Source organism: Tympanuchus pallidicinctus, unplaced genomic scaffold (assembly GCF_026119805.1).
Source record: "Tympanuchus pallidicinctus isolate F22 unplaced genomic scaffold, pur_lepc_1.0 scaffold14, whole genome shotgun sequence".
Classification (NCBI taxonomy): domain Eukaryota; kingdom Metazoa; phylum Chordata; class Aves; order Galliformes; family Phasianidae; genus Tympanuchus; species Tympanuchus pallidicinctus.
In genome coordinates, this window is record NW_026294659.1 from 8219977 (window position 1) to 8244539 (window position 24563).

A 24563-nucleotide genomic window follows, 5' to 3' on the forward strand; every position below is an offset into this window, starting at 1 on the left:
GAACAGTATCAGTTCAGGAAATGTGAAAGACTATCAATTAATACTATCATCATGATTGACCACTGAGAATTTTTCCTCCAAAGCAATCTAGAGTTACGAGATGCTGCATGTGTGAGACTCCTTTTTATCGTAAGTTGTAAGTAATAAGCTAAACATATCTCAGAAAAATATGGAATAAGATCCAATGATTTCAGAAAAATCATACATCCACATACTTCAGTGTCTTAGATTATGTTAGCATCTGAGTATATGATCTCTCATGCCATATTATCTATGCTGATGCAAAGTTTATGCATTGCATAAATGTGTCCACAGGAGAACAACTATCAGTGAAAAATTAGAGACCTCTAAGAGCTTTCCTTTGCTTTGCTTTTCCTTTATCCATAACTACATTCACAGCTAGTACTTTGCATTTTGTAAAGTACAGACTTTACAGGATACATTAAAAGCTCATGTTGGATGCCTAGTGCTCTCAAAATCAGACACTTGACTCCCCTTTGGGAGCTATACACAAATATCTGAATGAGAAAATGATGACAGGATTGAGTAGCTTCAACTACTTTTTTTGCTTCCTATCAGAATAAATTACCTCTTTAAGTCTTTATTTAATTCAGCAGAATCCTCATAAGGCCAGTTCTCACCATTTTCCCTCATTACATGAATTACCATCACAGTCTCATACATTATCATTGTATCTGGCATGAATAACACTGGGATTCCCAGTTTTTCTTTTGGAGCTAACCGGTTTCCTGTAGAACAGAATAGATTGTTACAGTATTTTGGAAATTTTGAAAATATTTAAATCCCTTTATTCACATATTTGCTTTTTTTCTTTTAGATACAATATTTAATGTTTCAAAGTAATGTTTTATTCTCCCTGTGACAGTAAATTGCATTTTAAACTCCTCTTGCTACAGTCAAATCTCATCTTAAAGTATCATTTGTGGTCTGTCCTCCTGTAAGAAGGTATTTTTTGATTCCATATCCTGCAAAGAAGAGTTCATATAAATTGTAGTATGGTTTTAAAAAAAGAAACAAAACAAAACTGAAACAAAACCTTTCAGACTTCTATTTACTGATAAAACTTTGAAAAGAGACCCAAGAAGACTCTGAAAGCTCAAAAAAAAAGAAGCAGGATAAAGTGAACTTCTACATTTAATATTCAGAGATTATATGTATAATATGTAAATAAATCCCACTATTTACTAGGGTCTAAATCATGTTTTTTGAACATTGGTGGGTTGCAATGTAGGCTAATAACACTGTATTTAAATAAAGTAATTCAAAAGTGATTTTAGGACATAATTACAATACATTTGAAAGAGCTGATATTATGCTGTAGAAGCCATAGATATTCTGTACTATTTTTCATTTAACTGACATTTCTTAAAATGAAAAACAAACAAAAAATATGTATACCATCTATAAAGCTGACCTGACACTTTCCATAATAAATAAAACATTTTCCAATGGCTTGCCAGTCTTCCAAGTGTCAGAATACCAAATTCAAAGTACGTTGCAGTAATAAAGTTATAGGTAAATTACATAAATTAGAACAAGAATATCATACTGTCTTTTCATTATCAATCTGTTAAAGAATTCTTGAAATTTCATGGAACTGACATCTCCAGGTTAGAGATTCAGCTTTTGTCTTTCTGTTAAGAAAGCAAAGCTAAGATATATGTTCTAAATATTTGAGTTCATTTTTTCATGTCTACTACAATGTACACATGGTAAGAGAGGAATATCTGTATTGTTCCCTGGGTGTGACTGAATCTATAGAAGTTAGAATGTATGGGAGAAGCATTGCTCTACCCGTGGTTGCTTCCTCTGATAAACAAAGACTGTTGTGTTCTCAAAAAATGTCGGCAGGGAAACTTTTATGTTTCCCTTCCTATAGACAGAGAGACTTAAAGGTTAAGATCCCTGCATACACATTTATTCCATTGCAATCATGTGCAACTTTATTGTGGATTTTGTCCATTTCTTCCCTGGATTTTTTTGCTTTTTGTCATTGTAGTCATTGTGGCAGGCTGCCACTCACATTGCAAAAAGGCTGTACCAAGCAGAGAAAGCAGCTTCTCTTGCCCCTCATTAGCACAAGATTTAACTTGCCACAAACTGCTTTCCCCCTACTTTTTGCTATGCGTGTAGGAAAACACTTTCTCAGCTCTTTCAACACGACTATACCTACGAACCAGAAGACATTAATATACATATATACAATTTCAGTAGAAATCAGGAAGACGAACCAAGTAGATTCTATTTGTCTGTGAACATCATGTATTCAGCTAGGGTTACCAAGAAAGTATTCCCTCTCCATGCCCTCTACAGTTGTGCCTATAAATTGCAAGCAAAAAATTGCTGTTGCATCAGCATCACAATAATTAGAAAATATACAAGGAGGAGCTGCTCAAGCTAATTTTTGGTCTGCAGTGTTGTGCCAGGATAGTTTGCAACTTTAAATGAACAAAATAACAATATTCAGAGGGTTTAATAACAATAATAACAATATTTCAGAGGGTTTAAAGTAGAACAGAGTCTTACTAATAACATTTGCAACTAACATGACAAATAGAACAGGCTGTAAAATGATATTTTGCTGCACTACATATATATTGCATATACTGTCTGAACAGCAGATTAATTATGCCTGTTACAGGACACAGTGATATTTTAACAGTAAATTTTAATACAGAACACATATGGTATCATTCTGGGTCATTCTAGCAGAAAATTAGTTATTAAACATCATGAAAAGACAAATTTTCATGTAAGTGTTGAAATGGAATGTGTTCACATTTTTAATAAACATTCTCCTTATTAGAAGCTGTTCATAATGACAATAATTTTTATATTACCAGGCTTGCCTGCAGCTGTCAAATAACCAACTGGTTATTAACTGCTAGTAAAGATTTATTTCCTTATGATTTTGCATAGTTAATAAGATAAATGAAATAGGCCTAATTGCAAGAGCCACATATTTCTTCATGTTTCTCTTTTCTCATTCCCATTTAGAAAATGTGGGTGAGGAACTGCTGCATATGGGCAGTTTTAGTACAAATCACCATCACTAGGTCATTCCACAAACTCTTCATAATAAATACACAGCAAGATACTTTTTCTGAGTAAAGTCACAACACATTTGTTAAAAAGCTTTGAGCCCGATTTTTGTAATACCTTTGTTCTATGTCAGTATCCCTTAGGAAACTGCCAGAGCTATCAGCATAAGCTCAATTGACCCTTTACAAGAATGAAGCCATCTGATTCAAACCAAGAATCACAGTTGGAGTCAACTGCCCTATGGAAAAGCAAATCTCCCACATTACTTCATTTGCTAGTCTGTTTTTTAAGCCTTGTCTCTCACCTCTCCAAAGGGACAGTGGAGAACACTGACTGTAAAAGGATCCTTGGACTTGACTTCTGAAGCTTAAGACTAGAGCTCTAAATTAGATACTTAAATCAAAATAAGTGTAATTTAAATTATCTGCTTCACTTCTATGGAACGCATCACTCAGATTGAGTTCTATGTAATTTTTGTGTCAGTCCTAGGAAGCATAGCACATTTGAAGTAACAAAAGTAATGAGCCAGTGGATCTCTGTAGCAGAGATTTTCTTTGCAAGGTTTATAGATGGGTAAAAATGCATTTGTTGCCTCTACAGTAGCATGGGAAAATGTTTAAGAGCAAGCATCCAACGTAGAGCCACCCTGATAAAACAGTGATTACGATGAGCAAAACATCCAGCAACATCTTTGAAGAGAGTCACCAACCTCTCGTTTAACTTCATCCCAGTTCAAGTCATGCATTTTTCATATCAGTAATGTACTTGGATCACAAAGTTTCTAGTCACTGAAGGGACTATCTCCTTGATGCATTGCTGTTAAGTCTGTAACATCTCAGATTACCTCCCATTTACAGCACCCAGGACAACAACAATTAGTTCAGTTCCCTCAAACTGAAAAAGAGAGATAAGGAAGAGCTCACTGTGTTTTCTGATGTGGAGCCATTTAACAGTGGTTTCTTTTTTTTCTCTCTTAACAGTTTCTCCATGAAAATTACAAACATAGAATAATTCAAATTAAAACCACAGTTGGCCCCACTAAAATTAACACTAGTCACACAGATGTTAATCCAGTATAATCAGGTTTGTTTTCTCCCATCAACCTCAGGATTTGGAAAGGGCAGCCTCCAGGATATTTGCAGACAACAGATGCTGCTAAGGAAGGATTGTTATTTATTTCTTTGGGAACTTATCTTGAAAAGGATCACCAGCATTCCAGTAAGTATCTGAAGCACATAACAAAACAAAACAGGCATGTGTATTCTTCATTTATGTTCACTGCTAGAAGAAGTAAAAGCTTGACTCGTATATGAAGACGAAGATGTTTTCTATTGTAGCTCTTCCAAAGGTTCAATGCTGAATTCCAGGAGTTGCAGAAAGAACAGGCAGCACTTCTACCTTAACTCATACTAAGGGTGGGAAGGCAAACTTGTTTTTGTTTGCATCTTTTTTTTTTAAACATCTCCAAGAGGATGCTTGAAGTGTTGATTCACTTCTGGTACAACATTATCACAGACATTTATTACAGGTTCTAATTAGCAGACTGTAAGAATACAGTACGCTGTTAATCTGCCTACATTAGTTTTGTAGTCAGTTTCAATGAGAAGAGGAATAAAATTTTCTGGATCAACAGCCATCAGTCAACAACATCTATGCGTGAATATATTCAAAACCTGGCTTACTCTCACTCTGGACAACTTTACCTTACCTTGCTTGAGCAATAGAGGGGATGGATGAGAGGCCTCTTGAGCCCTAAATGATGTGACTGTGCAATTCTTTTTTATATATGTCTGAAGTTAACTGGGAAGATAATTGGTTGCTCAGCCTCTCAAGTAATCACAGACATGGAGAGTGAACAAAATTAAACTTGGTCTAACCTTCTTTTTCATGGCACATATCTTATAGCAGAACTCCCGTTTGCACCTTCTCCAGGGCAAAGAAGATGACATGTAATGTAGTACAAGTTAGTTCAACCTCTATATATATATTTAAAAAAAAAGCATCTAAAATGATAACGATGCAATCTCATCCTGCTTTTGATGGTTACACTATCATTTTTTTCTTTCTTCAGTTCAGTTTAAGTAGACAAAATGAAAGAGATATTCCTTTCACAGATGGTCCACAGTGGTTGTATTTTTAGGACGAATCTGTTTCCTCAATTATGGATTATTTCACCAAAAGTTAGAGTTGTCCTTTGCCCTACATCTGAAAGTTTCAGAGAATCACAGAATGGTTGAAGTTAGAAAGGACCTCTGGCAGACACGTGCTCCAACCTGTCCAGGCAGGGCCACCCAGAACAGGTTGCCAAGGCCCACATCCAGGCAGCATGTGAAGATCTCCAAGAAAGGAGACTTCTCCACCTCTCTAGCAACTCATAGCAGTGTATGCACAACACAGAAATGCTTCTTGAGTTCAGAGGGAACCTACTGTGCTCCAGTATGTGTCCATTGCCTCTTGGCAACACTGAAGAGAGCCTGGCTCCATCTTCTTTGCACCCTCTCTTCAAGTATTTATAATCATTGACAACATCCCTCCAGTTCCTTTTTTGAAAACTGTAAGTCGTGAATATGCAACTCACACACTAATAAGCAATTTCACAAATGACTGCTTAAAACTTGAAAAGTCGCTTTGAGAAAGAAATGCCACAAATGAAAAGATGGATGTTTGACTCTTTAACTGAAAGGCTTCACACCATCACTATCATAAGCACACAGTAAAATGTATTAGATACAGCATGTTTATAAGCTTTGTTTGTAATTCTATGAATCTTGTGTTAATACCATTTTGTACATTTCTGGCAGAGTCTTTCAGGCTTATTTTATTAAGAGATTTAATTTAGAAGGATTTCTTCTGGTACTAAATAATGGATACAAGTTAAACATTTGCTATTTAGATTAAAATTAATTGATTGACAACAGGGCTCAGTAATTAAATATGTTGTTTCATTTAATGTAACTTACTTTGCTTTTAAACAAAGCCTGTCTAAAAGGCTTAGCACAAAATTTCCTTTTTTATTTACAAAATTATCATTTTCTAACTAATAGTTTATTATGCATTTGTGGACAAAATAAAAACCATTATTTTGATAGAAATACCGACTGCATTTATTTATCACAGATGTGCAGCATCATCTCATCTTAAAAGGTTTAAGCACACCAAGGGGAAAAAAAAAAAATGGCTCCAAACATAGAAATTCACCTCTTCAGCATAACCAAAAGAAGAAAAAATACACTTAAGGTCTTTAACTCTTGGGAACTTTCAAAAAATATATGAAACAAAGATTGTGAAAACTGTGAAGATCACACACTCTTGCTGAGGATAAGCAAACAATAATTTAAGATTCCCACTGTAAGATAACTGTGTAGTGTATTTCAAAAGAAAGTCTCCACCACTTCCGCACCACATTTGATGGCTCGCTTTGGTGGAAGAAAGGGTCATATTTAATACATGGATTACATAACAGTTTAAAACCTAGCTTAGCCTAGATATTGCTGATCTCCTAAACCCCAGTAGATTTAACCTTCAGTTATGTATTACAGAGCTGTCAAATATTTAAAACAAATAAAAAAAATCACATTCATGTCTGTGCCACATTCAAAAATATTTTTCATGCCTGCCGATATGTTCTGTATTCATATTGGCAGCACCAGATATCATTGCAATTTCTCACCACTGGCATTCTGATGATGGACTTTGTGAAATTCAGCCAGCAAACACATTAGGAAAGACACACGAACTAAAGAAGACGAGAACAGCAAGAAAGCAAAACTGAGTAGCAGTGCAGAACAGTACGTAGGATGCAAGTGAGAACAGGAAGATGATTACAAAGATAGAGAATAGTTGGTAATACAACTTGGAAAAAAAAAAACAAACACAAGACATCTTAGGGACCAAAAGAAGGGTGACAGACATAGTGACTTGCAAAATGATTCTATAGCGGTGAACAAAAGTGGGGACTGCATCACACGGAAGTCACTTAGCATAGGGAATGCCAAATAGGTAAGAGAAAAGACTGACATAATCAGGAATGAGTGGTAACAATTTTATAATTATTCTATGGCCTAACATTTTTCCAGTACTTTATGGCATACTAACAGTTCCACCTGCTTTTTCATTTTGGAAACAGAATCTTACATGCTCTGCACTAATAATGGGAAAACTATATCCCACTCTATGTCCTTCTTCCTCTACAGCAGTGAATTAACAGTATTCCGTATTTAAGGAAGCACAGCCTACTAGCTCTTAGTATCCTCCCAAAATCTTTCTAGTGTCTAGCCATAAAAAAACAAACAAAACAAAGAAAAACACGAAGTTTTATCCTTTTGCACTCAAAGAAACTTCACATTAATCTACAATAAAGTATTAGGCAAGTAAATTAAGAGTACACCAGCTTCACCTTTCCTTAATCTTCTTCTAGACCCAAACTCACACAAAAATGTCTTTGGTCTATGGTTGAAAGAAAACAGCAATTGCTCCAGTTGAGGCATAATTCAGTTTTAGACATATGTCAAATATCTTATTATTTTTGACATATATATTTTCACTTTCATTTTAAACTACTCCTGGATATACATATCTCTTAATCCTATCTCTGAAGACGCAGACAAATTCTGAAGCTAGGGCAGATTTTAATCAATATCTGGAAAATACTGTAAAATTGGTAGTGACGTTGGTGCTGCTATATCCTACTTTTTATATTCAACAAAACACTGTACTACCTATTACAAGTTTCCAGATGTATTGCAATTCATATAAAACTGGAAACAGATACAAGCCTCCAACTGACTCCTGTACATGAATGAGATACAGTGATTACTCAGCACTTCTGCTTTTTCCAAAGTTGTTTTCTTGACATATTTTATACACTTTGAAAAATCCAGTTTAGCTATTACTCTCCTCTGTGAGTTACACATATATCTATTTCCTGAGTTATAAATTTTCATATTCTTCATCATTCGAGGTTCACAGGTTTTTGTAGTAGGGCAGAATTGATCTCTATGCTAGTTTCTGCAGGTTTTTTTTTTTCAGTTGTTTCCTAGTACTCCAGAAAATTGTCAAAGTTTTTAAGAAGAATTCCTCTTGAAAAGCAGCTTCTGCCCACTACAGTGAAATAGTCATAAAACAATAGTTCTGTGAGTCACAGAAGCCATCACATAGAAAAGAACATATTATTCACATGGAGGGAGAATTTCTAAACTAAAATACTTCCCATATTAGCAAGTTTCTTTCTTCTGGAAATAAAATTTCTGTATTGCAGCAAATAAGATGTCTTGCTATTAATATTAAAAAGCTTTTTAGTGATATTATAAGAAAGGGTCTTGGGATTTAATAGAGATTTGTCCTGGCATAAATTGATTTTAGTTTCTTTTCGTTATGACAGCAATTGGTCAGCAGTCAGCAATTGGACAGCAGTCAGGTTTGTTTTAGGATGCTTTGAGTTTAGAGATAAAAAGTAAATATCTGTGCAGACTGAATTATCTATGATTCTATCTATTTTTATTCCGTTTGGAATACAAAATGGTTTACAAGAGTGCAAACACAGGATGATACCACAGGTCCACAACAGTAAATACGATTCAAAAAAGCCACAACAGGAATACAATCTTGTAAAACAAGTTTAGAGATATTAGGGAATACAGAACTGAATAAACAAGAACAGGATGTAAGAATAAATTCATTTATGCTGACTGCATTAAGATAATGCATAAAAAAACCCAAATCCAGTGAGATCCTAAAACTAGTGAGGAAAGAATATACTTTTCTAGTCCTCTAAGCAAGCACAGAAGTTGAGACATTCATAACTTCTTGACATTGCCTTCCAATGCCTGTTCATTGTTGAAGACTGGTCCTGTCAAGCTTAGGAAACAGTGTGGTACCAGGAGGATAAGCATCTTTATAACCGTTTTAACTATTTTACTTTTCTGCATTATTTGGGATTCTAAATTGCAGTGGTATTGTAAATGGACTAACAATAACTCTTTTAGTACTCTGACACATTAGAGAAACAAGAATTTTTTGGCTCTAGTTATGTCCCCTTTTGCCCACTGAGTTTAGTTGTTTCTGTGTGGAGCCTGGAGTTGAGAACAGTGATCCTTCTGGTCCCTTCCAAATAAAGATATTCTAAGATTCTATGATTAACAGTTCTAGATTTCACCTTTTCATCCGTAATCCTTAGGCAGAACAGTAGTTCTTGAAGCTGTGGGTTCAGTCTTTACATGAACTATTCAAAACACTGTCTCTTTAAACTTTTCCACTATTCAGTAACTTCACAGATTGAATTTCTTTGTCTCCATTTAAATGAAATATTCTAAGGCTAAACAGAATATTGCTGCAATGCAATTGGAGCACTTGAGTTTAGACTAGGAGGTAATATCTTCAGAGAATATCCTCCAGCTTTGTTTTCTTTGTGTTACTTCTCTTTACAGGAAAGGTTCTGTTGCACAATTTTTAGTCCTTTCTCTCAGACAGCAAAACAAACATTTCTAAATCTTCACTCTACTGTATTCTATATGTGCACATCATAAAAAACATCAGCTGCAAAACAGCTGTCAGTTTTAGTAAAGCTCATTGGAAACAATGAGCTTTCCACACAAATTGCATATGATGCATTAATAACAAAAATAGCACAGACCTTGGTACTTTTTCCCTCCTAATGTTATCTATGAGTTCATGATGTTTCTTGTGGCATAATGCAAGGGAAAAAGGGGGGTAAAGAGGGAATCATACGCTCTGAGAAGAAGGTTTCAGGACTGTATTTACAAAATTCTATTGGGGAAAAAAAAAATTCTTCAGAGAAGACAAAGGACCCTCATTTCTTATACATTTATTAGTGATTATTTTGATTATTTCCTTGGCCTTTGCAAAAATGAAGTTAAGTAAGCCTAAATGTTGTTGCTGTATGATTTTATTATAATTTTAGGAGCGAGCACTGATTTAACTGTAGTGGTCTCTTACAGAGATCAGCAATCATACATCAACGATAACAGTTTAAATAATACATGTTATATTCTCGCTTTGATCACTTTCATGCAAAACCTGCTCCAGAATCTATTAAGATTACCACAGACCTAGAAAAGGTAAGCAAAGAAATATCAACAATCATCCAATAAGAAACTCTTGAGCTGTTAAATGCCTTTCTAATTCAGAGACATTTTGGATATTTATGGTCACAGCAGTAATTTACATCAACTTTCTCTCTTCTTTTTTTAATGAATAATGCTTCCAGCCAGAATCGTTTATCTCATATAGATCTCAAACTACAAACTAACCTCAGACTCTAAACTAATTTACCCTGTCTACATGAAATTATCTTTTATTGCCATTGTGGACTCAAATGTGATTTATGCATATACCATGTAAGGACTCATCAGTTTTGAGATCTGTAGAAGGCAACATGTGCTAACATTAACAAGTAGAGGGACTTAATTTACAAGTAAATAGGTTCCAAGGAGTTTGAAAAGCCAGCTACAATTTCTCTAACTGATAACAGTAGCAAAAAGAAAGAAAAAAACTATTTCAACTTAATCCACAGTTTGAAGAATTAATTAAATCATTGCATCAAAGTAACTAAACTATAAGAAAATTTCATTCTTTGGTAAAGAGACAAAACAGTAAGGAAAGAAAAAAAAAAAGGATTATTATAATACAGTTTGTGATCTTGCACTTGAAGAGCAAGTAAAGCAAAGTTGGCAAGATGGAGATCATTCAAAACTTCCTCAACATCTATTGACATTATGTTACTATGATGTGTATTGTGGTCTTGCACCACTGTGTTTGATAAACCAGAGCTGCTTGTTTTTGCAATATCGAAAAGTGAATGTGTTATTCATACAAGTCTGAATAACAGCGATTTTAACAATTAACTTCTTATTTTCCTATTTAATAGAGAAGATTTTTTTAGTGGTTGAAAAGAAGGAGCTGAAAAGGTCTCTAAAATGACCACACACAATTCATCTGATGAATCAGATGGTTTCTGCTGGTTATATGTCGCAGAGGTAATACAAATTGCAACTAAGCAGGTTAACTCATTTATATAATTGACATTCATTTTCATAAAGGAAGTGGGTCTTGTAATTAATATATATCAATTTTTATGGTTTGTTAATCTTTGTTTTAACTTAAGATCTATTATGGAGAAAAAGATTTTATCTATAAGGGATTTTCAGTGTTCGTTAAGTGATCAGATGAAAATTTGACAATTCAAGATAAAATGTTATTGCAAAACTTGTGTTTACTTCACTCAACAAAACAAGAATATTTAGGAAACACAAGACACTGCTATCCAATGAAGATTTTTTTGTTGCATGCTTCGAAGTTTGTGAGATATTATACCTGGTGATAGTAAAGGTTATGTTTGAGACACTGTATCTAACTGCAACATAGATCTTTGTTCTGCTTCTCCCGAGGACACCCAAATTCTATCTAATACTTGAAGTCAAAATCCTCTGCAAGTTTAGGTACTATGATTCATAAGCAAGACAAGTGTCACATTAGAATAGACACAAAAGACAAGTTATACTTAAATTGAGAAATGGCAAACATTTTTTCCTCTCTTCCCCTTTGCAGTGATGCAAATCTTCAAAGAAATAATATCTGTTAAACCTCAACATTTATATCAGATTCAAAGTAATCATTACAGGTGTTTATGAATGTTAGTATTAACCTGATTTCCGTGTAAAACAGGAAAGGTTTCAGCATAAATTCTGTAAAAGCTGAAAATGAGGACCTATATACATCATAAGATGTAAAAGAGAAAAAAAAAAAGACTTAAACTGAGAGGAAAAAGGTGGCAGTGGTTAAGTATTCTTTTTGCAAATGTGCGCTGTCAGATACAACCCCAGTAGCTTCATCAAACCAAAACAGACCTTGCCTAATCGTCCACGTAATATGACAGAAAAGTAAATCAGGGAATCTAATTTCCCCTTGTAAATGAAAGATATCAATTTTTAATGAGAATGTGAATAATTTATTTTTTCCCATATAAAAAATATTTTGAATACTTTATTAATCTTAGCAATAGTATGACAAATTTCTAAAGAGAATTGAAGCAGTAGAATAGTAAGGACATGGTGTTCATTTTAATTAAATTATTCCTCCCCTACAGTGAACAATTTTAAAGTCACCATTTATCAGGAACAGAAGCTGTAGTAATACTGACACACGTTAGGTTTAATAATACATAGTGGACATGGAGAAATATATAATTTCAGATGAACATGTAGGTATTGCCACAACTAAAATATTTATCAAAATAGTTGCACACACACACAAGAATCACACCAAGTCATATTACAGCAATTAGAATAGATGCCTGACACATACATTTACATTTCCTGTAATTTCACTACAACTGAAGTATATGTTCTTTCTTGTTTAGGGATTGTCTCAGATATAAGAAATTAAACATACCAAAATATGCTACTGAAATATCAACTTCATCCACCACTCAATGACACAAAATGCATCTTTCCCAGCATGAATAACTTGTCTGAATTATGAATGCAACTCTTAGCAGCTATTCTTTCAATTAATCACATACCCTGCCAAAGAACTAAACGTATTATTTGAACACATTTGTGAAAATTGGTTTTCAAAGATACAAATATATCTGTCCCTCTTTAAAATCCAGTCTTCAGTATGTTAGAATTTTGCCAACACAGATACCTGACAAGTGTTGTTCATGACAGGTACTGAATGGGGAGCAGAGAACAAGGGCAGACATCCAACTTCCTTTGATATGTTCAGTGACTACAGTGCTAAATCCAGGAAGAGTACAAGTTACAGAACCCCTTTATGATTTGGCTATTGTCCTTTGTGGGAAACCCACAAGATAATGAAGTGAAATCTCTGGCATGCTATTGGGATTATTGCCTAAAGGGGTACGGAAATTATGATGGGGAACAGAGGAAAGAGAAGATTTGCAGAGTACAAAACTTATAGGAAGTTAAGAGAAGTGAATATGGGAGAGAAAACAGAAAGACTGAAGTGGATGAAGGAGGAAAAGCATAGGAAAATAAAGGAAAAAGGATAAAAGACACCAGCTGTGTAAGCAGGTGCTGAACAGTAAAGCTGTCTGCCTAAGCCTCAGCTCAATCACTATCTTTTACTCTTATTAAATCCTATTTCTAACTATCTTCTGTGTAAATACACTTCCTGTTCTGAATCTCTGTGTGTCAGTGAGTAGCAAACTTTAAGCTGGAATAGACAGCAAGGAGGATATGGCTCTAGCATCAGCTGTGGTAGAACGTTTAAGAACAACTACCAGAGGGAGCAGTGCTTTGTGTTGGTGGCAGGATGTCAGCTGCTGTCTTATGTCAATCCATACTAGCCAGCAAGGTCATCAGTGTCTGGGAAAATCCATGATAAGGATCAGTGACTGGCCATCAGACTGACTTTGCATATTAGGTCAGACTTAAATCTGTGCTGGTTTAGTATTCAAGAGACTAGCAGTCACACATGGATATATGAGCTGGTGAACAAATACATACAAATACGTTCTGCTGGTGAACATCAAGCAAGATTAACCAGGAAGTGGGAGCAGACCAGGATCCAAAAAGACCCAAGGTCTATGCTGATGACCAGGTAAGGAGCCACAGATCTGAGTACTGAAGAAACTTAAATTGCATGATAGCATTCAGAAGACCTGAGGGTAGTGTTAATGCATCAAGAGAGTGAGGGCAACGTCTGTACCTCCAGCACAGCTCAGTGCCAATCAGTCAAATACCTGAAAAAGCAGCAGGCTGTCCATGCTGTTCATAATTACATGTGTGCTAGCTGTTTTTATGGGAATGCTGGTAAAGGCACTGCTCTCTGCACTGAACTCTGGGATTGGTTGTGTTTGTACTGTGTGCGTGCCTGCCAGTATGTCTGGGGGAATAACTGCTCAGCTTGACTGCTGTGAGGCAGAAGACCCTGACTCAAATTCATCTCTGTAAGATAGGAAAACTAAATCTTCATGGTTCCAAAGATCATTGAACTCTAATCTTTAACAGTTAGATGTTCACACTGTGTTTTTATTAAGCATTCTAAATCTTTCACTACATCATAGACCTTCTTAATTTTACGCTTTATTCGGCAAGATATTTTCTGCTATGGTAACAGCTTTGAATCCAACTAAGAAATATATTGCTAAACTAAAGCTCAGCCAATGCTGACTCCACCAAGAAGTAGAAAATAAATGTCTGCATGTCCAACACATTCAGACAGTTTTCCTAAATAACCGCAAGGACTACTAAACAAAAGGAAAGAAAACAAAACAACCTCTCCCTTTGCATTCAAATTCAGACTACATGCAACAGAAAGTGATGTTGCAATTTAAGACTATTTTCATAAAGCAACAGTGTTATATATCTATCAAAGTGTTGTCAAATAGAATTATGGGTGGAGGAGGTAAACAGAATGTATAGAGCTCTGGATGAAAATTATGTATTTGGCAGGGCAATTATGGAATTACATGTGGGATTTTTTTTTTTTTCCCCACAAATAAGAAAAAAAAAGACACTCAATTTTGATATACATGGGTCTGTACTACACTGCACTAAATTCCAGGAGATTCCAGGAACATCTTGGTGTTTGCAGTCTCCTCGGTATATCACTCCGACTAAGTATCAAGGCTTTGTGAAAAAGTCTAACAGTTCATAGAATCACAATTGGAAATGATCTGAAAGATCATCTAGTCCAACTGTCTTCTCATTACCACTGCTACCACAAATTAAACTGTGTCTAGTAGCTCCTCATCCAGGCACCTCTTGAACACTGCAAGGGACAGTGACTGCACCACCTCCCTGGGCAGCCATTCCAGCACCTGACCACTCTCTGAGAGAAAAAGTTCTTCCTCATGTCTAACCTAAACCTCCTCTGGCACAACTTGCAGCCATTTCCCTGGGGTCCTGTTCGTTGCCTGGGTGAAGAGGCCAAGCCCCTCCTCACCAGTCTCCCTTCAGGAAGTTGTAGAGTGCTCTCTTCTAAATACCAATATAGTGACTCCTCATACTATCACTAAAGCAGGACTATGGAAAATGTGGGATAATATTTAGGAGGAGAAGGAAAAGGGTCGGAGTAGGGATCAGAACATCATACTGAAACAGACAAACAAAAAGCTTTAAGGCTGTGAAATAAAACTTTTAAAATGAAGCTGAAGCACACTTCAGCAGGGCATTTAAATTAAATTTTTGATTAAGAGAAATCTTAAGAAAGAGAAATCTAATGACATCTAGTTGGAGTAGATGATCTTGTAGGTCCTTTCCAACCTTGTTATTCTATGCTTCTAAGGATCAACTGTTCACTGATGTTGAAGCTTGAGACACTATTGAGAAAGGCTGTGTTTCCACTATGGCTAAAAACTGTGATTTAGGTACTGAGTACATACTATATATGGAATTTGACTTTCACTTAGCTTTTTTCTGATACTTGAGACCTGTTCTTCATTTCAGTCTAAAAGGCCATTTCTTCTTTAACAAAACAATCAACCAAGAATCAATGAAAACGTTTTACAAAAAAAAAAAAAACAAACTCTAGACAAACTCTTTGTAGGAAAGAAGTAAACATTAATTCAACACTGTAGCTATCAAGCATTCTTAAGGCATAAAACTTCTGTGTTGAAAATTTAGTTTCAGTACTGACTTCAAGCATTTTTGCCTTGAATAGTTAAAAAAATAAGTGTAAATTGCCTCTTTTCTTGAGGACAAAATGTAGTAATAAAAAAAAAAAACAAAAACAAACAAACAAAAAAACAAATTGAAGTTAAAACCGACAAATTCTTCCTTCTTTCATTCCCAAAAATCGTCTTGTGAAAAATATCAAATTTAATCACAATCTTCAATTTTCAAAACTGTTATGCAGAAGATTCATCCTCTTTCCTACATATATGTCCTCATTTAAATATACATTTTAAATATACATTACTTTGAAGTAGAGTTTTCAAGAACCTTACATCTACATACTTTTTCTGTCTTTCTGTCTACTTTACAATTAATATCAGTATCAGAAGAGGTTTGTTTGCTTGCTTTTTGTTTAGTCTGCTGTCCACTTTCAGCAGAATTAGACATAGGTCTCTAACACTCCTTCAGTGCATTGTGAAACTCATCTGGATAAACAAGGACATTCAACTTAGACACAGCAGTGAAGCAAAAGCTACAGCATACTGAAAAATTATCCTTCTCTATCAGGAAGCTGCTGGCTAGTTTAGAGATGGCTGGAAACAATCATTAGATTGTAGTTGGTATGAAGCATTGATGTGGAAGAATCTTGCACAGATGAATTCAAAGGAAACAGAGACATATTGTGGAGGACAGGTGTAACAGATAAAAGACCAAATTCTAGAAAATCGAGCTTTGTTTAGGCTTGCTTCTTGAGTAGCAACTTGTTTGATATTGCTGATAATTGTCACACTGTACACATGTGGCTGGCAGTAGATTAATGCAGATAATTTAACTGCTAATTTAGGGCTAGAAAATTTGGTCTAATGTCTATAAAAATCTGTAAATACAGATTGAAAGAAAAGTGTCTCTAGAGTTTTCAGTGCATTTAGTAGCTAAACAGATCAAGATTAAAAGGAAGAACTAAGAAATGAGGGAGAGAGGAAGTAAGTAATTGTATCTTACTGAAGGACACATGGCTCCATCTTGTCCACTCACAGCTGTTACCAAATAGCTTAGCAGCAATATGCTGTGGAATTAATCATCTTTTCATTTTCTAGTTCTATTGAAATTAAGGGAGATAATCCCTTATCAAATTTTAAAATACAGTAGATGTTTTTAAGTAGAGAAATAGGCTAAGATGAAGTTAAATAACAGCCTTCTGGGAGGCCAATTCACATAGTTTCAATGCTCTGAAGTGCTGTATTCAGGTGCTCAATAACAAGCCATGAGATTCTGATGAAATGTACTGCATGGTCTGAATTAAATCTGTGAGGCAATTATACATTTAAAATCTGTTTTCCATCATAAATCTACATGGGAAGACTGTACAAAAGATGAATTTCTGTTATCTTTCCTGAAGATCATTTTTCTCCCTTTCTCTCCTTTTACAACATACAAAAGCATGCTGAAGTAGATAAATCATTTCCAAGTTAATGTACTGTTCTACTCTTTGAATTCAAGGGACTGATTTTAAAAGAACAACGACCAGCTATCAACACTTTCTATTAAACTTATAGTATTGCATTTCACTTTATTCATCCTAAGTTATTTCACTAAAACAGTTGCCTGGATTTGAAAAAAAAACAAATAAAGATATGCCCACCCTGTATAATATGTAAACAAAGGTAAAAATAACGCCTATTACAGACTAGAAGTATACACAATATATGCCCTGAAGAAACTCCAGAAAACTACAAGGAACAAACTTCAAGTTTTATGGCTCATTGTACCAGGATACTTTCCTGTTTTGTTGTACCAGAATATGAACCAAACATTTTGGTGCTGAAAAGTATATATAAATCATTAACCCTATAAATCCCACCACCTATAATTAGCTTTTCCTGATAAGAATATTTTTGAGCAGAATCTAATCTGCTAATTCTCATAGTCAGCTTTCAGGAGTGCCTTAAAATGTGACACAAAAATGTTGCTCCCGATTATCAATTTTCTCCATGTGAGGAAAGCCTTGAATGTATTGAGATTTTAGGGAGCTCTCCAGAGTTTCCCATGCTGACAGTAGAGACAAATCTGCACTCAAGAATGCCACCAGCTTGAATGCACTGACTTTGGCAGCATATGCCTCTGGAAAAAAATATATGGCATAGACTATATCACTGCTGTTGTCACATCATGTTCCAGTAGTGTTATCCTTTTAAATAAAGTACGCTTCTCCAACAGCTATAACATCAGATCACTGCTCTTACAAAGTTTTCACATGGTTGGGAGATTAAAGTCAGGGTGATTCAGCCATCAGGAATTTGCCATGTACACGGAGTAGGAAGGAGTCCTATGCATTTCTCTCTTGTTAGAAATTTTACAAAGCAAATCTGCATTTATACAAGCTTCTGAGTTCCACAATGGCACTTATCAGAATCAGGCAAGATGCTAGCTCGTGGTTCAGACAAGACTACAGCCACTTACATAGGCACAAATGGCCAAGATGACAGAACGTTATTGACGTGAATGCGCTCTGAGAAGGTTGCTACTTTGTGGTGAGCGTAAACAGTCATTTCTTTATGAGCATGTGTAATCTGTGTTGAAGTTCACCTGTGTGTGATGCAAAGATTAATCAGACATATTACAGGTCCTCAATTTTGGATTGATTTTACTGGGTAGGTTGATAAGGTGTGAGAAATTATCTAAGACTTGAAAGATAAGAAAAGTTTAAAAATGCATACAGAAATGCTGAGATGGTACTAATGGCACAGGGGCTCTACTGGAGACAACAAAAAATGAAAAGGCACAAAAAATCAAAGGGAAGAAAGCGCAGCTGGCAACATCATGCATCAGTACATTCCAAGAACAGCAGCTGACCTTTCCCCAGATGACTGATGTCAAATCACGCAGCAGAGATACATCATGTATCTCACTGGGAACATTGAGCATATTAATACTTAGTCAAGTTACATATTAGCCCTGGTTATATCTACTACATGGATTAGTGAATAAATTGAATCTGTGTATTCTTAAGTTGCACACATGCTGATTGCAGGATCTCCATGCACACTAACAGATGTCTTCCATGAGTCTCACTGTCCTGATCTGAAGTCAGACAGACATCTAACACTTACCTGTGAAGCCTTTTGGCACTGATTTTATCCAATTGTGAAATACTTAATGAGACAATCAAAGGGAAAGCTCAAGCCAACAATCTCAGCCCTAAGTTTTAGAGTGAATTAGATTCAATCCAAGCTGTTTTATCTAGATTTACATAATTTCCAAATTACTTGCCTAAATAAAGTGGTCAAATTCAATATTAGTTACTGTCATCACTCCAGAATAACAAAGTCTGCTCTCTCCTTAAAATCTTTCTCACAAATAAATCTAGAATAAAAGTTATTTACACTTTATAGAAGATATTCAAGAAAATCTAACTCAAGAACCACAAATTCTGTCTTTCCACATGCTAGCATATTCACCACAGGCACTAGAGGTCAGTCTCATGGACAATGAAGGCTTTTGATCTAGAACTAAGCTGCGTACGTTTTCAGAAAGAATCTTGTGTAGCACAAATAATTCATGTATTCCAGCTTGTATGAGTTTTATAGCTATTGAACAGCTTTACTGCAGAAGGTTAAGCATGATAGTTTCAAAAGATGAAAATTCAGGGAAGGAAGTAAAGATTAGAAAAAGAGAGAAAATTGAAACTAAATAAAAGTAGTAAATACTCATCAGAAAATAGAAAGTCTTGAATAGATGAAACAGAAGAGTAGTTAGACCAAGGAAATTCAAAGGAAATCTGGCAACCAAATCCTCCAGCAAATCAATGAATTACATCGGTTTCCCTTTGAAATCTTAAGTTTCCCTGAGAAACTGTGCACCAAAAAAGAAATGTTGAATCTAAAACCTCCAAAAGAAGGGAAATGTTTTTTTAAATGAATTTCCTAACTATTCTCCTTTATTTTATTACGGTTTGCAACAAAGTCTCTCCATCTGTGGGTAAACTGAATTCTTTTTGAAAATAGATCACAAGGAGTGCTTCATTTACTCAGAACTGCATAATGCATGAGATCAGGCCTGAAAGAGACACATAGAAAACCTCTATAATGCATGTACTTTAGATGTCAGGTCATAAGCATCCATTTCGGGCAGCACATCCACCACTGCTGTCTCACTCTATTTGTTAATGTAAACACAGTTTAACTGACCCTCTTATAACTGAATAACCTCAGCAGTTCAGAAAGATATTTCTTTTTTCTCCAGCTAATTTCATTATTAATAACAGTTTCTGAAGATAAAAACAGGGTACAACTTTGTATAAATATATTTTGCTTCGTCTTTTTACTGCTTGAATGCCCCTTTCCTATGGATTCTATGTTATATGAATACTGACTGCTTCCTGACACAACCTCAGATGTAAGATATGAAGTATTAAAAATTATTCCATGTCGTCAAAAGTGCTTAAAACATGTCTACATAAAACAGTGAAGGAAGGCAAAAGAGTATTATTTTCCAACTTCATTTCAAAATATTCTGCTAAAATGGAGAACTATTTATCATAGATCATTTTTCTAGCTCTTTCAGTCATTTTGTGATAATGAAAGCATTATAAAAGAGAAAGAGAGGGAGTGTACAGACTAAGAAAACTGGGAAAATCAAGTGTGTTATTTTCATTGTCTTTCCATCTTTAAAAGCAATCACAAGTGAAAAAAATAGAAAAACTTATACAGAATTACTAAAAGAAAAAATAGATGCAAATAAATACAGAAATAAAGGACTGTCTTGAAAACTGACCTTTCAGGAAAATGGCCTGGAGACATGAACAGAATTTATAACCTTTCTTAGTTGGAATTAGTTTAAAAGGTAAATTATCCATAATCATAGCAGACTGCACATCATAAAAAGTACACTAAAATGCTTTTGCAATTACTGCCTAATAAAGTATGAAACAGTAATAGTAGTAAACTTCTGAAGTGCATACACAGAATTTTAGTATCTCATATTTAATTGCCAGGCAGTTATTTGTTGACCTTACAGAGCATACATTTATTGAATGTATATTAGTTTGCCTTCCTTAGTACTTGGGAAGTTAATAAATACATTTATTTTACACTATAGAAATGTTAGAAGGCAAAAATGAAATAGCTCCTCATAAAGATCTCAATAAAAAAAGGTGAGGAAAGAGATGACCATGCAACAAGTGAAAAGCTAGCATTAAAATGCAGAAGTTTCTAAATATACACTACAAAGATTATGATGAAATGTGAAGAGAGAGATCTAAAAAACTTGTTTTTTTGTTTGATGCTTCAACAAGTCATTCACAATAGTCAAACTTCTTGATATCCTGGAACATCTTTGAGTTATGCTAAGCCATAATCTGCCAAGAATGAAAGTCAATTGGAAAACAGGATCATAACTTCAGTATCAGGACCATTTAAGCTACAGCAGTATGTGTTACTGGGGAAGAGTCACAAGCAGTCCAGCTTGTTGTTTGTTTTTTTTTTTTTTTAATTATTATTTTGGAACATAAATTTAAGCCTACTTCACTATTTCTGAATTTCTACTTTCAGTCTTTGCATTAGTCAAAATAGGTAGTGAAGCAAGACAAGTAATAAATTAGCAGCAAGCAATCAAGTTTTTTTCCACAAGTGTACATAAGTACTCAAGCACATAAAATGATGTAGTAATCATATTGTGGCAAATATAGTCAGAAAAATATTTGCTTTCAAAATGTTTTCATAGTATTTTTAGGTAGGTAACAGCACTGAAGCAGTTTTTCTAAAACCTGTACCTGATTCACACTTCATCTACTGCTTATGTAAATTTTTACTTCTTATTCTAAATCCTTCTTGCTGTATCCCTCAGAAATAATGCTGTGACATAGGAAGTTTCAAAGAGTGAAAATAAAGAGTTTGCTACATTTCCTACTACAGAAAGGTGTATTCAAGTACAGCTTCAGGAAAAGCACTCTATTTGGCAAAGTTTTGAACAAAAATGGAAACAAGTAATCCTCTTTTCTTTTTTCTAACTCACGTCCTTAATTAGAGTAAGATTTCGTCTCTTTGGGGAAAGTGATATGGCTATTCTGATATCTGTATTAACATGCAATTCCACAAGAGAAAGAAATGGATACAACAGATGCAATTGTATGAGATACTACCAAAGCAGAATTATATATTTAATATATGGTTTAAGATATGAATACCATCATATACATCCTATCATATACAATCTGTAAAATTTTGATAAAATTACAGCACTAAGGGCAATTAACTACAACAGTCTATCTCGGATCAGATGTGATTGAAAACATCATATAAAATCTAGCTCAAAACCTCTGTGCAAATAATTTAATTCTTTCCAGACAGTTCAAGTTAATAATTTCTAGATTTTATTGTCACGTTTGAAACTACCACAAACATACGAAAATAGAGAAAATGGTAATTTTCAATGAAAACTGTATCATAGAAAAAAAGAGTTCAAAGGACAGGCAAGTCTGAAGAGGAAAATAAACATATCAACATAATTGTGAATTCTTACTTTGCTTTCTATAAATTCAGTAAAATGTAAAGTGGTCATCAAATGCTTAACACATTTATTACTGTGATTTCTTACCCCTTTCTTTTACCCTTACCTGACTCTTCAAACAAGCAAACATTTTGTTTTAAAAAGAATTTCTTACTAATTACACGTTTTTCCTTTCTGGTGCTTCAAGTTTTAGGAAACAGTAACTTACTGTGGGATTTCCTAACAAAGAACTTTAAAGAAGCTGTTCAGTTTAAATTTAATTCAGAATTTTAACGATTGCTTTCTTCTACATGATAGTTCTAAAATACAACTTTACTTATTTGAATTTAGTCTCTTAACTCAGAGCATCTTCTAGGACTGCATCAAGACTGCAGTACTGTATAGGCTCATTCACCATTGTATATCATAGGTGTAATAGGTACTATGGGGTCAGGCTACAGCCCTCTTGTTTGTTTTCACAGAATCACAGAATTGTAGGGGTTGGAAGGAACCTCTAGAGATCATCGAGTCCAACCCCCCTGCCAAAGCAGGTTCCCTACAGCAGGTCACACAGGTAGGCATCCAGGTGTCCTTTAATTTGTAATCATTATTCCTACAAACATTTGTGTTTTGATGGTTAAGACATTATTTATAAAAGAATTGATTTTTCAAATGTCTAAGCAAATCATTGCAGAGATAAGAGAAAAGTAGCCATCAAAAATAAATCAAACATGATAAGAATTTTATTGGACACCCCTTTGATTTATTTTTAATTTTTTAAGTAAAACAAACTTCAGTTACATTGGGCTAATTCTTATTTTCATGTCAGTCAGATTCAGTGCATCAAATGGAAGAGCTGTGCTTAATAAAATGCTGAATTTTATATCAACTCTAGATTTGACGGACCATAAAAGATGACACTTTGTAAAAATTTCCAAGTATAATACAATAAAGTACATACCTCGTGTATTTTTGAGTAAAAGGTGGAAAGCAGATTCCTTACTGGTTGACTCAGAAAGAACAGATGCATTGAGATAACAGCTGCACTGCTCCTGATCTAATGAGAAACAAAAACAATCCACATTCAGGGAAACTCATTTAGAAGTTAAAAGTGTTTTAACATTTTCCCTAACAAGAGAGATTCGAATATGGATGTTTTGAAAAATACGTTTGCAAATGGGAAAATAAATAGAGCTACCATATGGATTTTTTTCTTAAATGCAATTGAAATACAACACTCTACCTAGAAAAGCAAAGTTTAAATCATTTGCAGTTAAACAATATCCAAATTAGCAAAGACACTCTTTTTTAGATAACAAAAACAATGTACATTTTATAAGTCTCAATCTTAGTTTGGAATTTTTTTTGTGTGGAAATGAGATGACTGAACCAATGTGCATGAAATCTTCTCTGGGAAATAAAGCAAGTCTTAATAATCAATAATATGAGACAGCTATTTTAATATCACTGTGACATATGCCTGTACCAAAAGCAACATTGTATGCTGCCACGGGTATTGGTTTTGATAAAGCAGATAAGATTGGATTCCAAAAGGGAACCAATTTCACATACCCAACTCCTAATTATCATTGTAACTTTAATATTTTATTTGATCATAGCTCTTCAATCTTTGAAGTGAATGTCCTCCACAAAACAGTTGCAGTTTTCTTTGTTAAACTTTAAAATATACTCTGTCCATTGAAAACATTAAATTAAATTATCCACGTCAACTGAACTAAAGTGTTCTAGACGTTAACTAACCACTAGTACCTAGGGGCAATTGTTATAGACTCTGTGGTTGAGTCTTCACTGGCAATTTCAGTACTATAAATCATATATTAGTTTTGTTGCTTCTGTAACATCTTGGTAGAAAAATTGTATAGCAATGTTCCCACAGCAGCAATTACATTCAACTTGAAACAGGTCAACTATTAAAAACCATCTGCAATGTGTTCACGTATTCTGTAACTCTGATCACTGGTTCAAACTGGGACAAATTACATCCTGTCAGGTAAGTATTACTCCCACAGGCATTCTTAATGTAGCCATGAATGTTTATGTAAGAGCAGCAGATTTAAGCAACACATATGCATAAAGTTCCCAGGAAGGAAAAATTCTTGTTCATAGTTGCTGTCAGGTCCACAATTTCATACCTTCATCAAAAAATCTCTAATGGTGAGTGGTTTTACTTGTTCTATATTTATCCAAAATAAAACCCTCTTTGCACTAAAATATCATTCAAAATTCACAGAACCGTTTCTGAAGAACAATGCTCTTGGGTTTGACAAATCTTCAGAAATGAAAATACAGCTTCAGAAATGGTCCAATTATGCACTTCTCAATTAATTCTGTTTTCAATGCTAAACTAAGCAATTCTAAACATATTTTTGAGCCTGTCTAGGCAAAAGATTGAAA

The 24563-nt window shown here is 34.6% G+C and overlaps 1 protein-coding gene across 1 annotated transcript in view; it reads right to left on the bottom strand.

Moving 5' to 3' along the window:
• CFAP47 (cilia and flagella associated protein 47) overlaps window positions 1–24563 on the bottom strand; it is a 252315-nt gene that overhangs the window by 30616 nt on the left and 197136 nt on the right. The window contains exons 58-59 of the mRNA XM_052674366.1: window positions 23110–23205; window positions 590–749 (exon numbers count right to left, since the gene is read on the bottom strand). Of these exons, the coding sequence (XP_052530326.1) occupies window positions 590–749; window positions 23110–23205 (256 nt within the window). The remainder of the gene's footprint in view (window positions 1–589; window positions 750–23109; window positions 23206–24563) is intronic.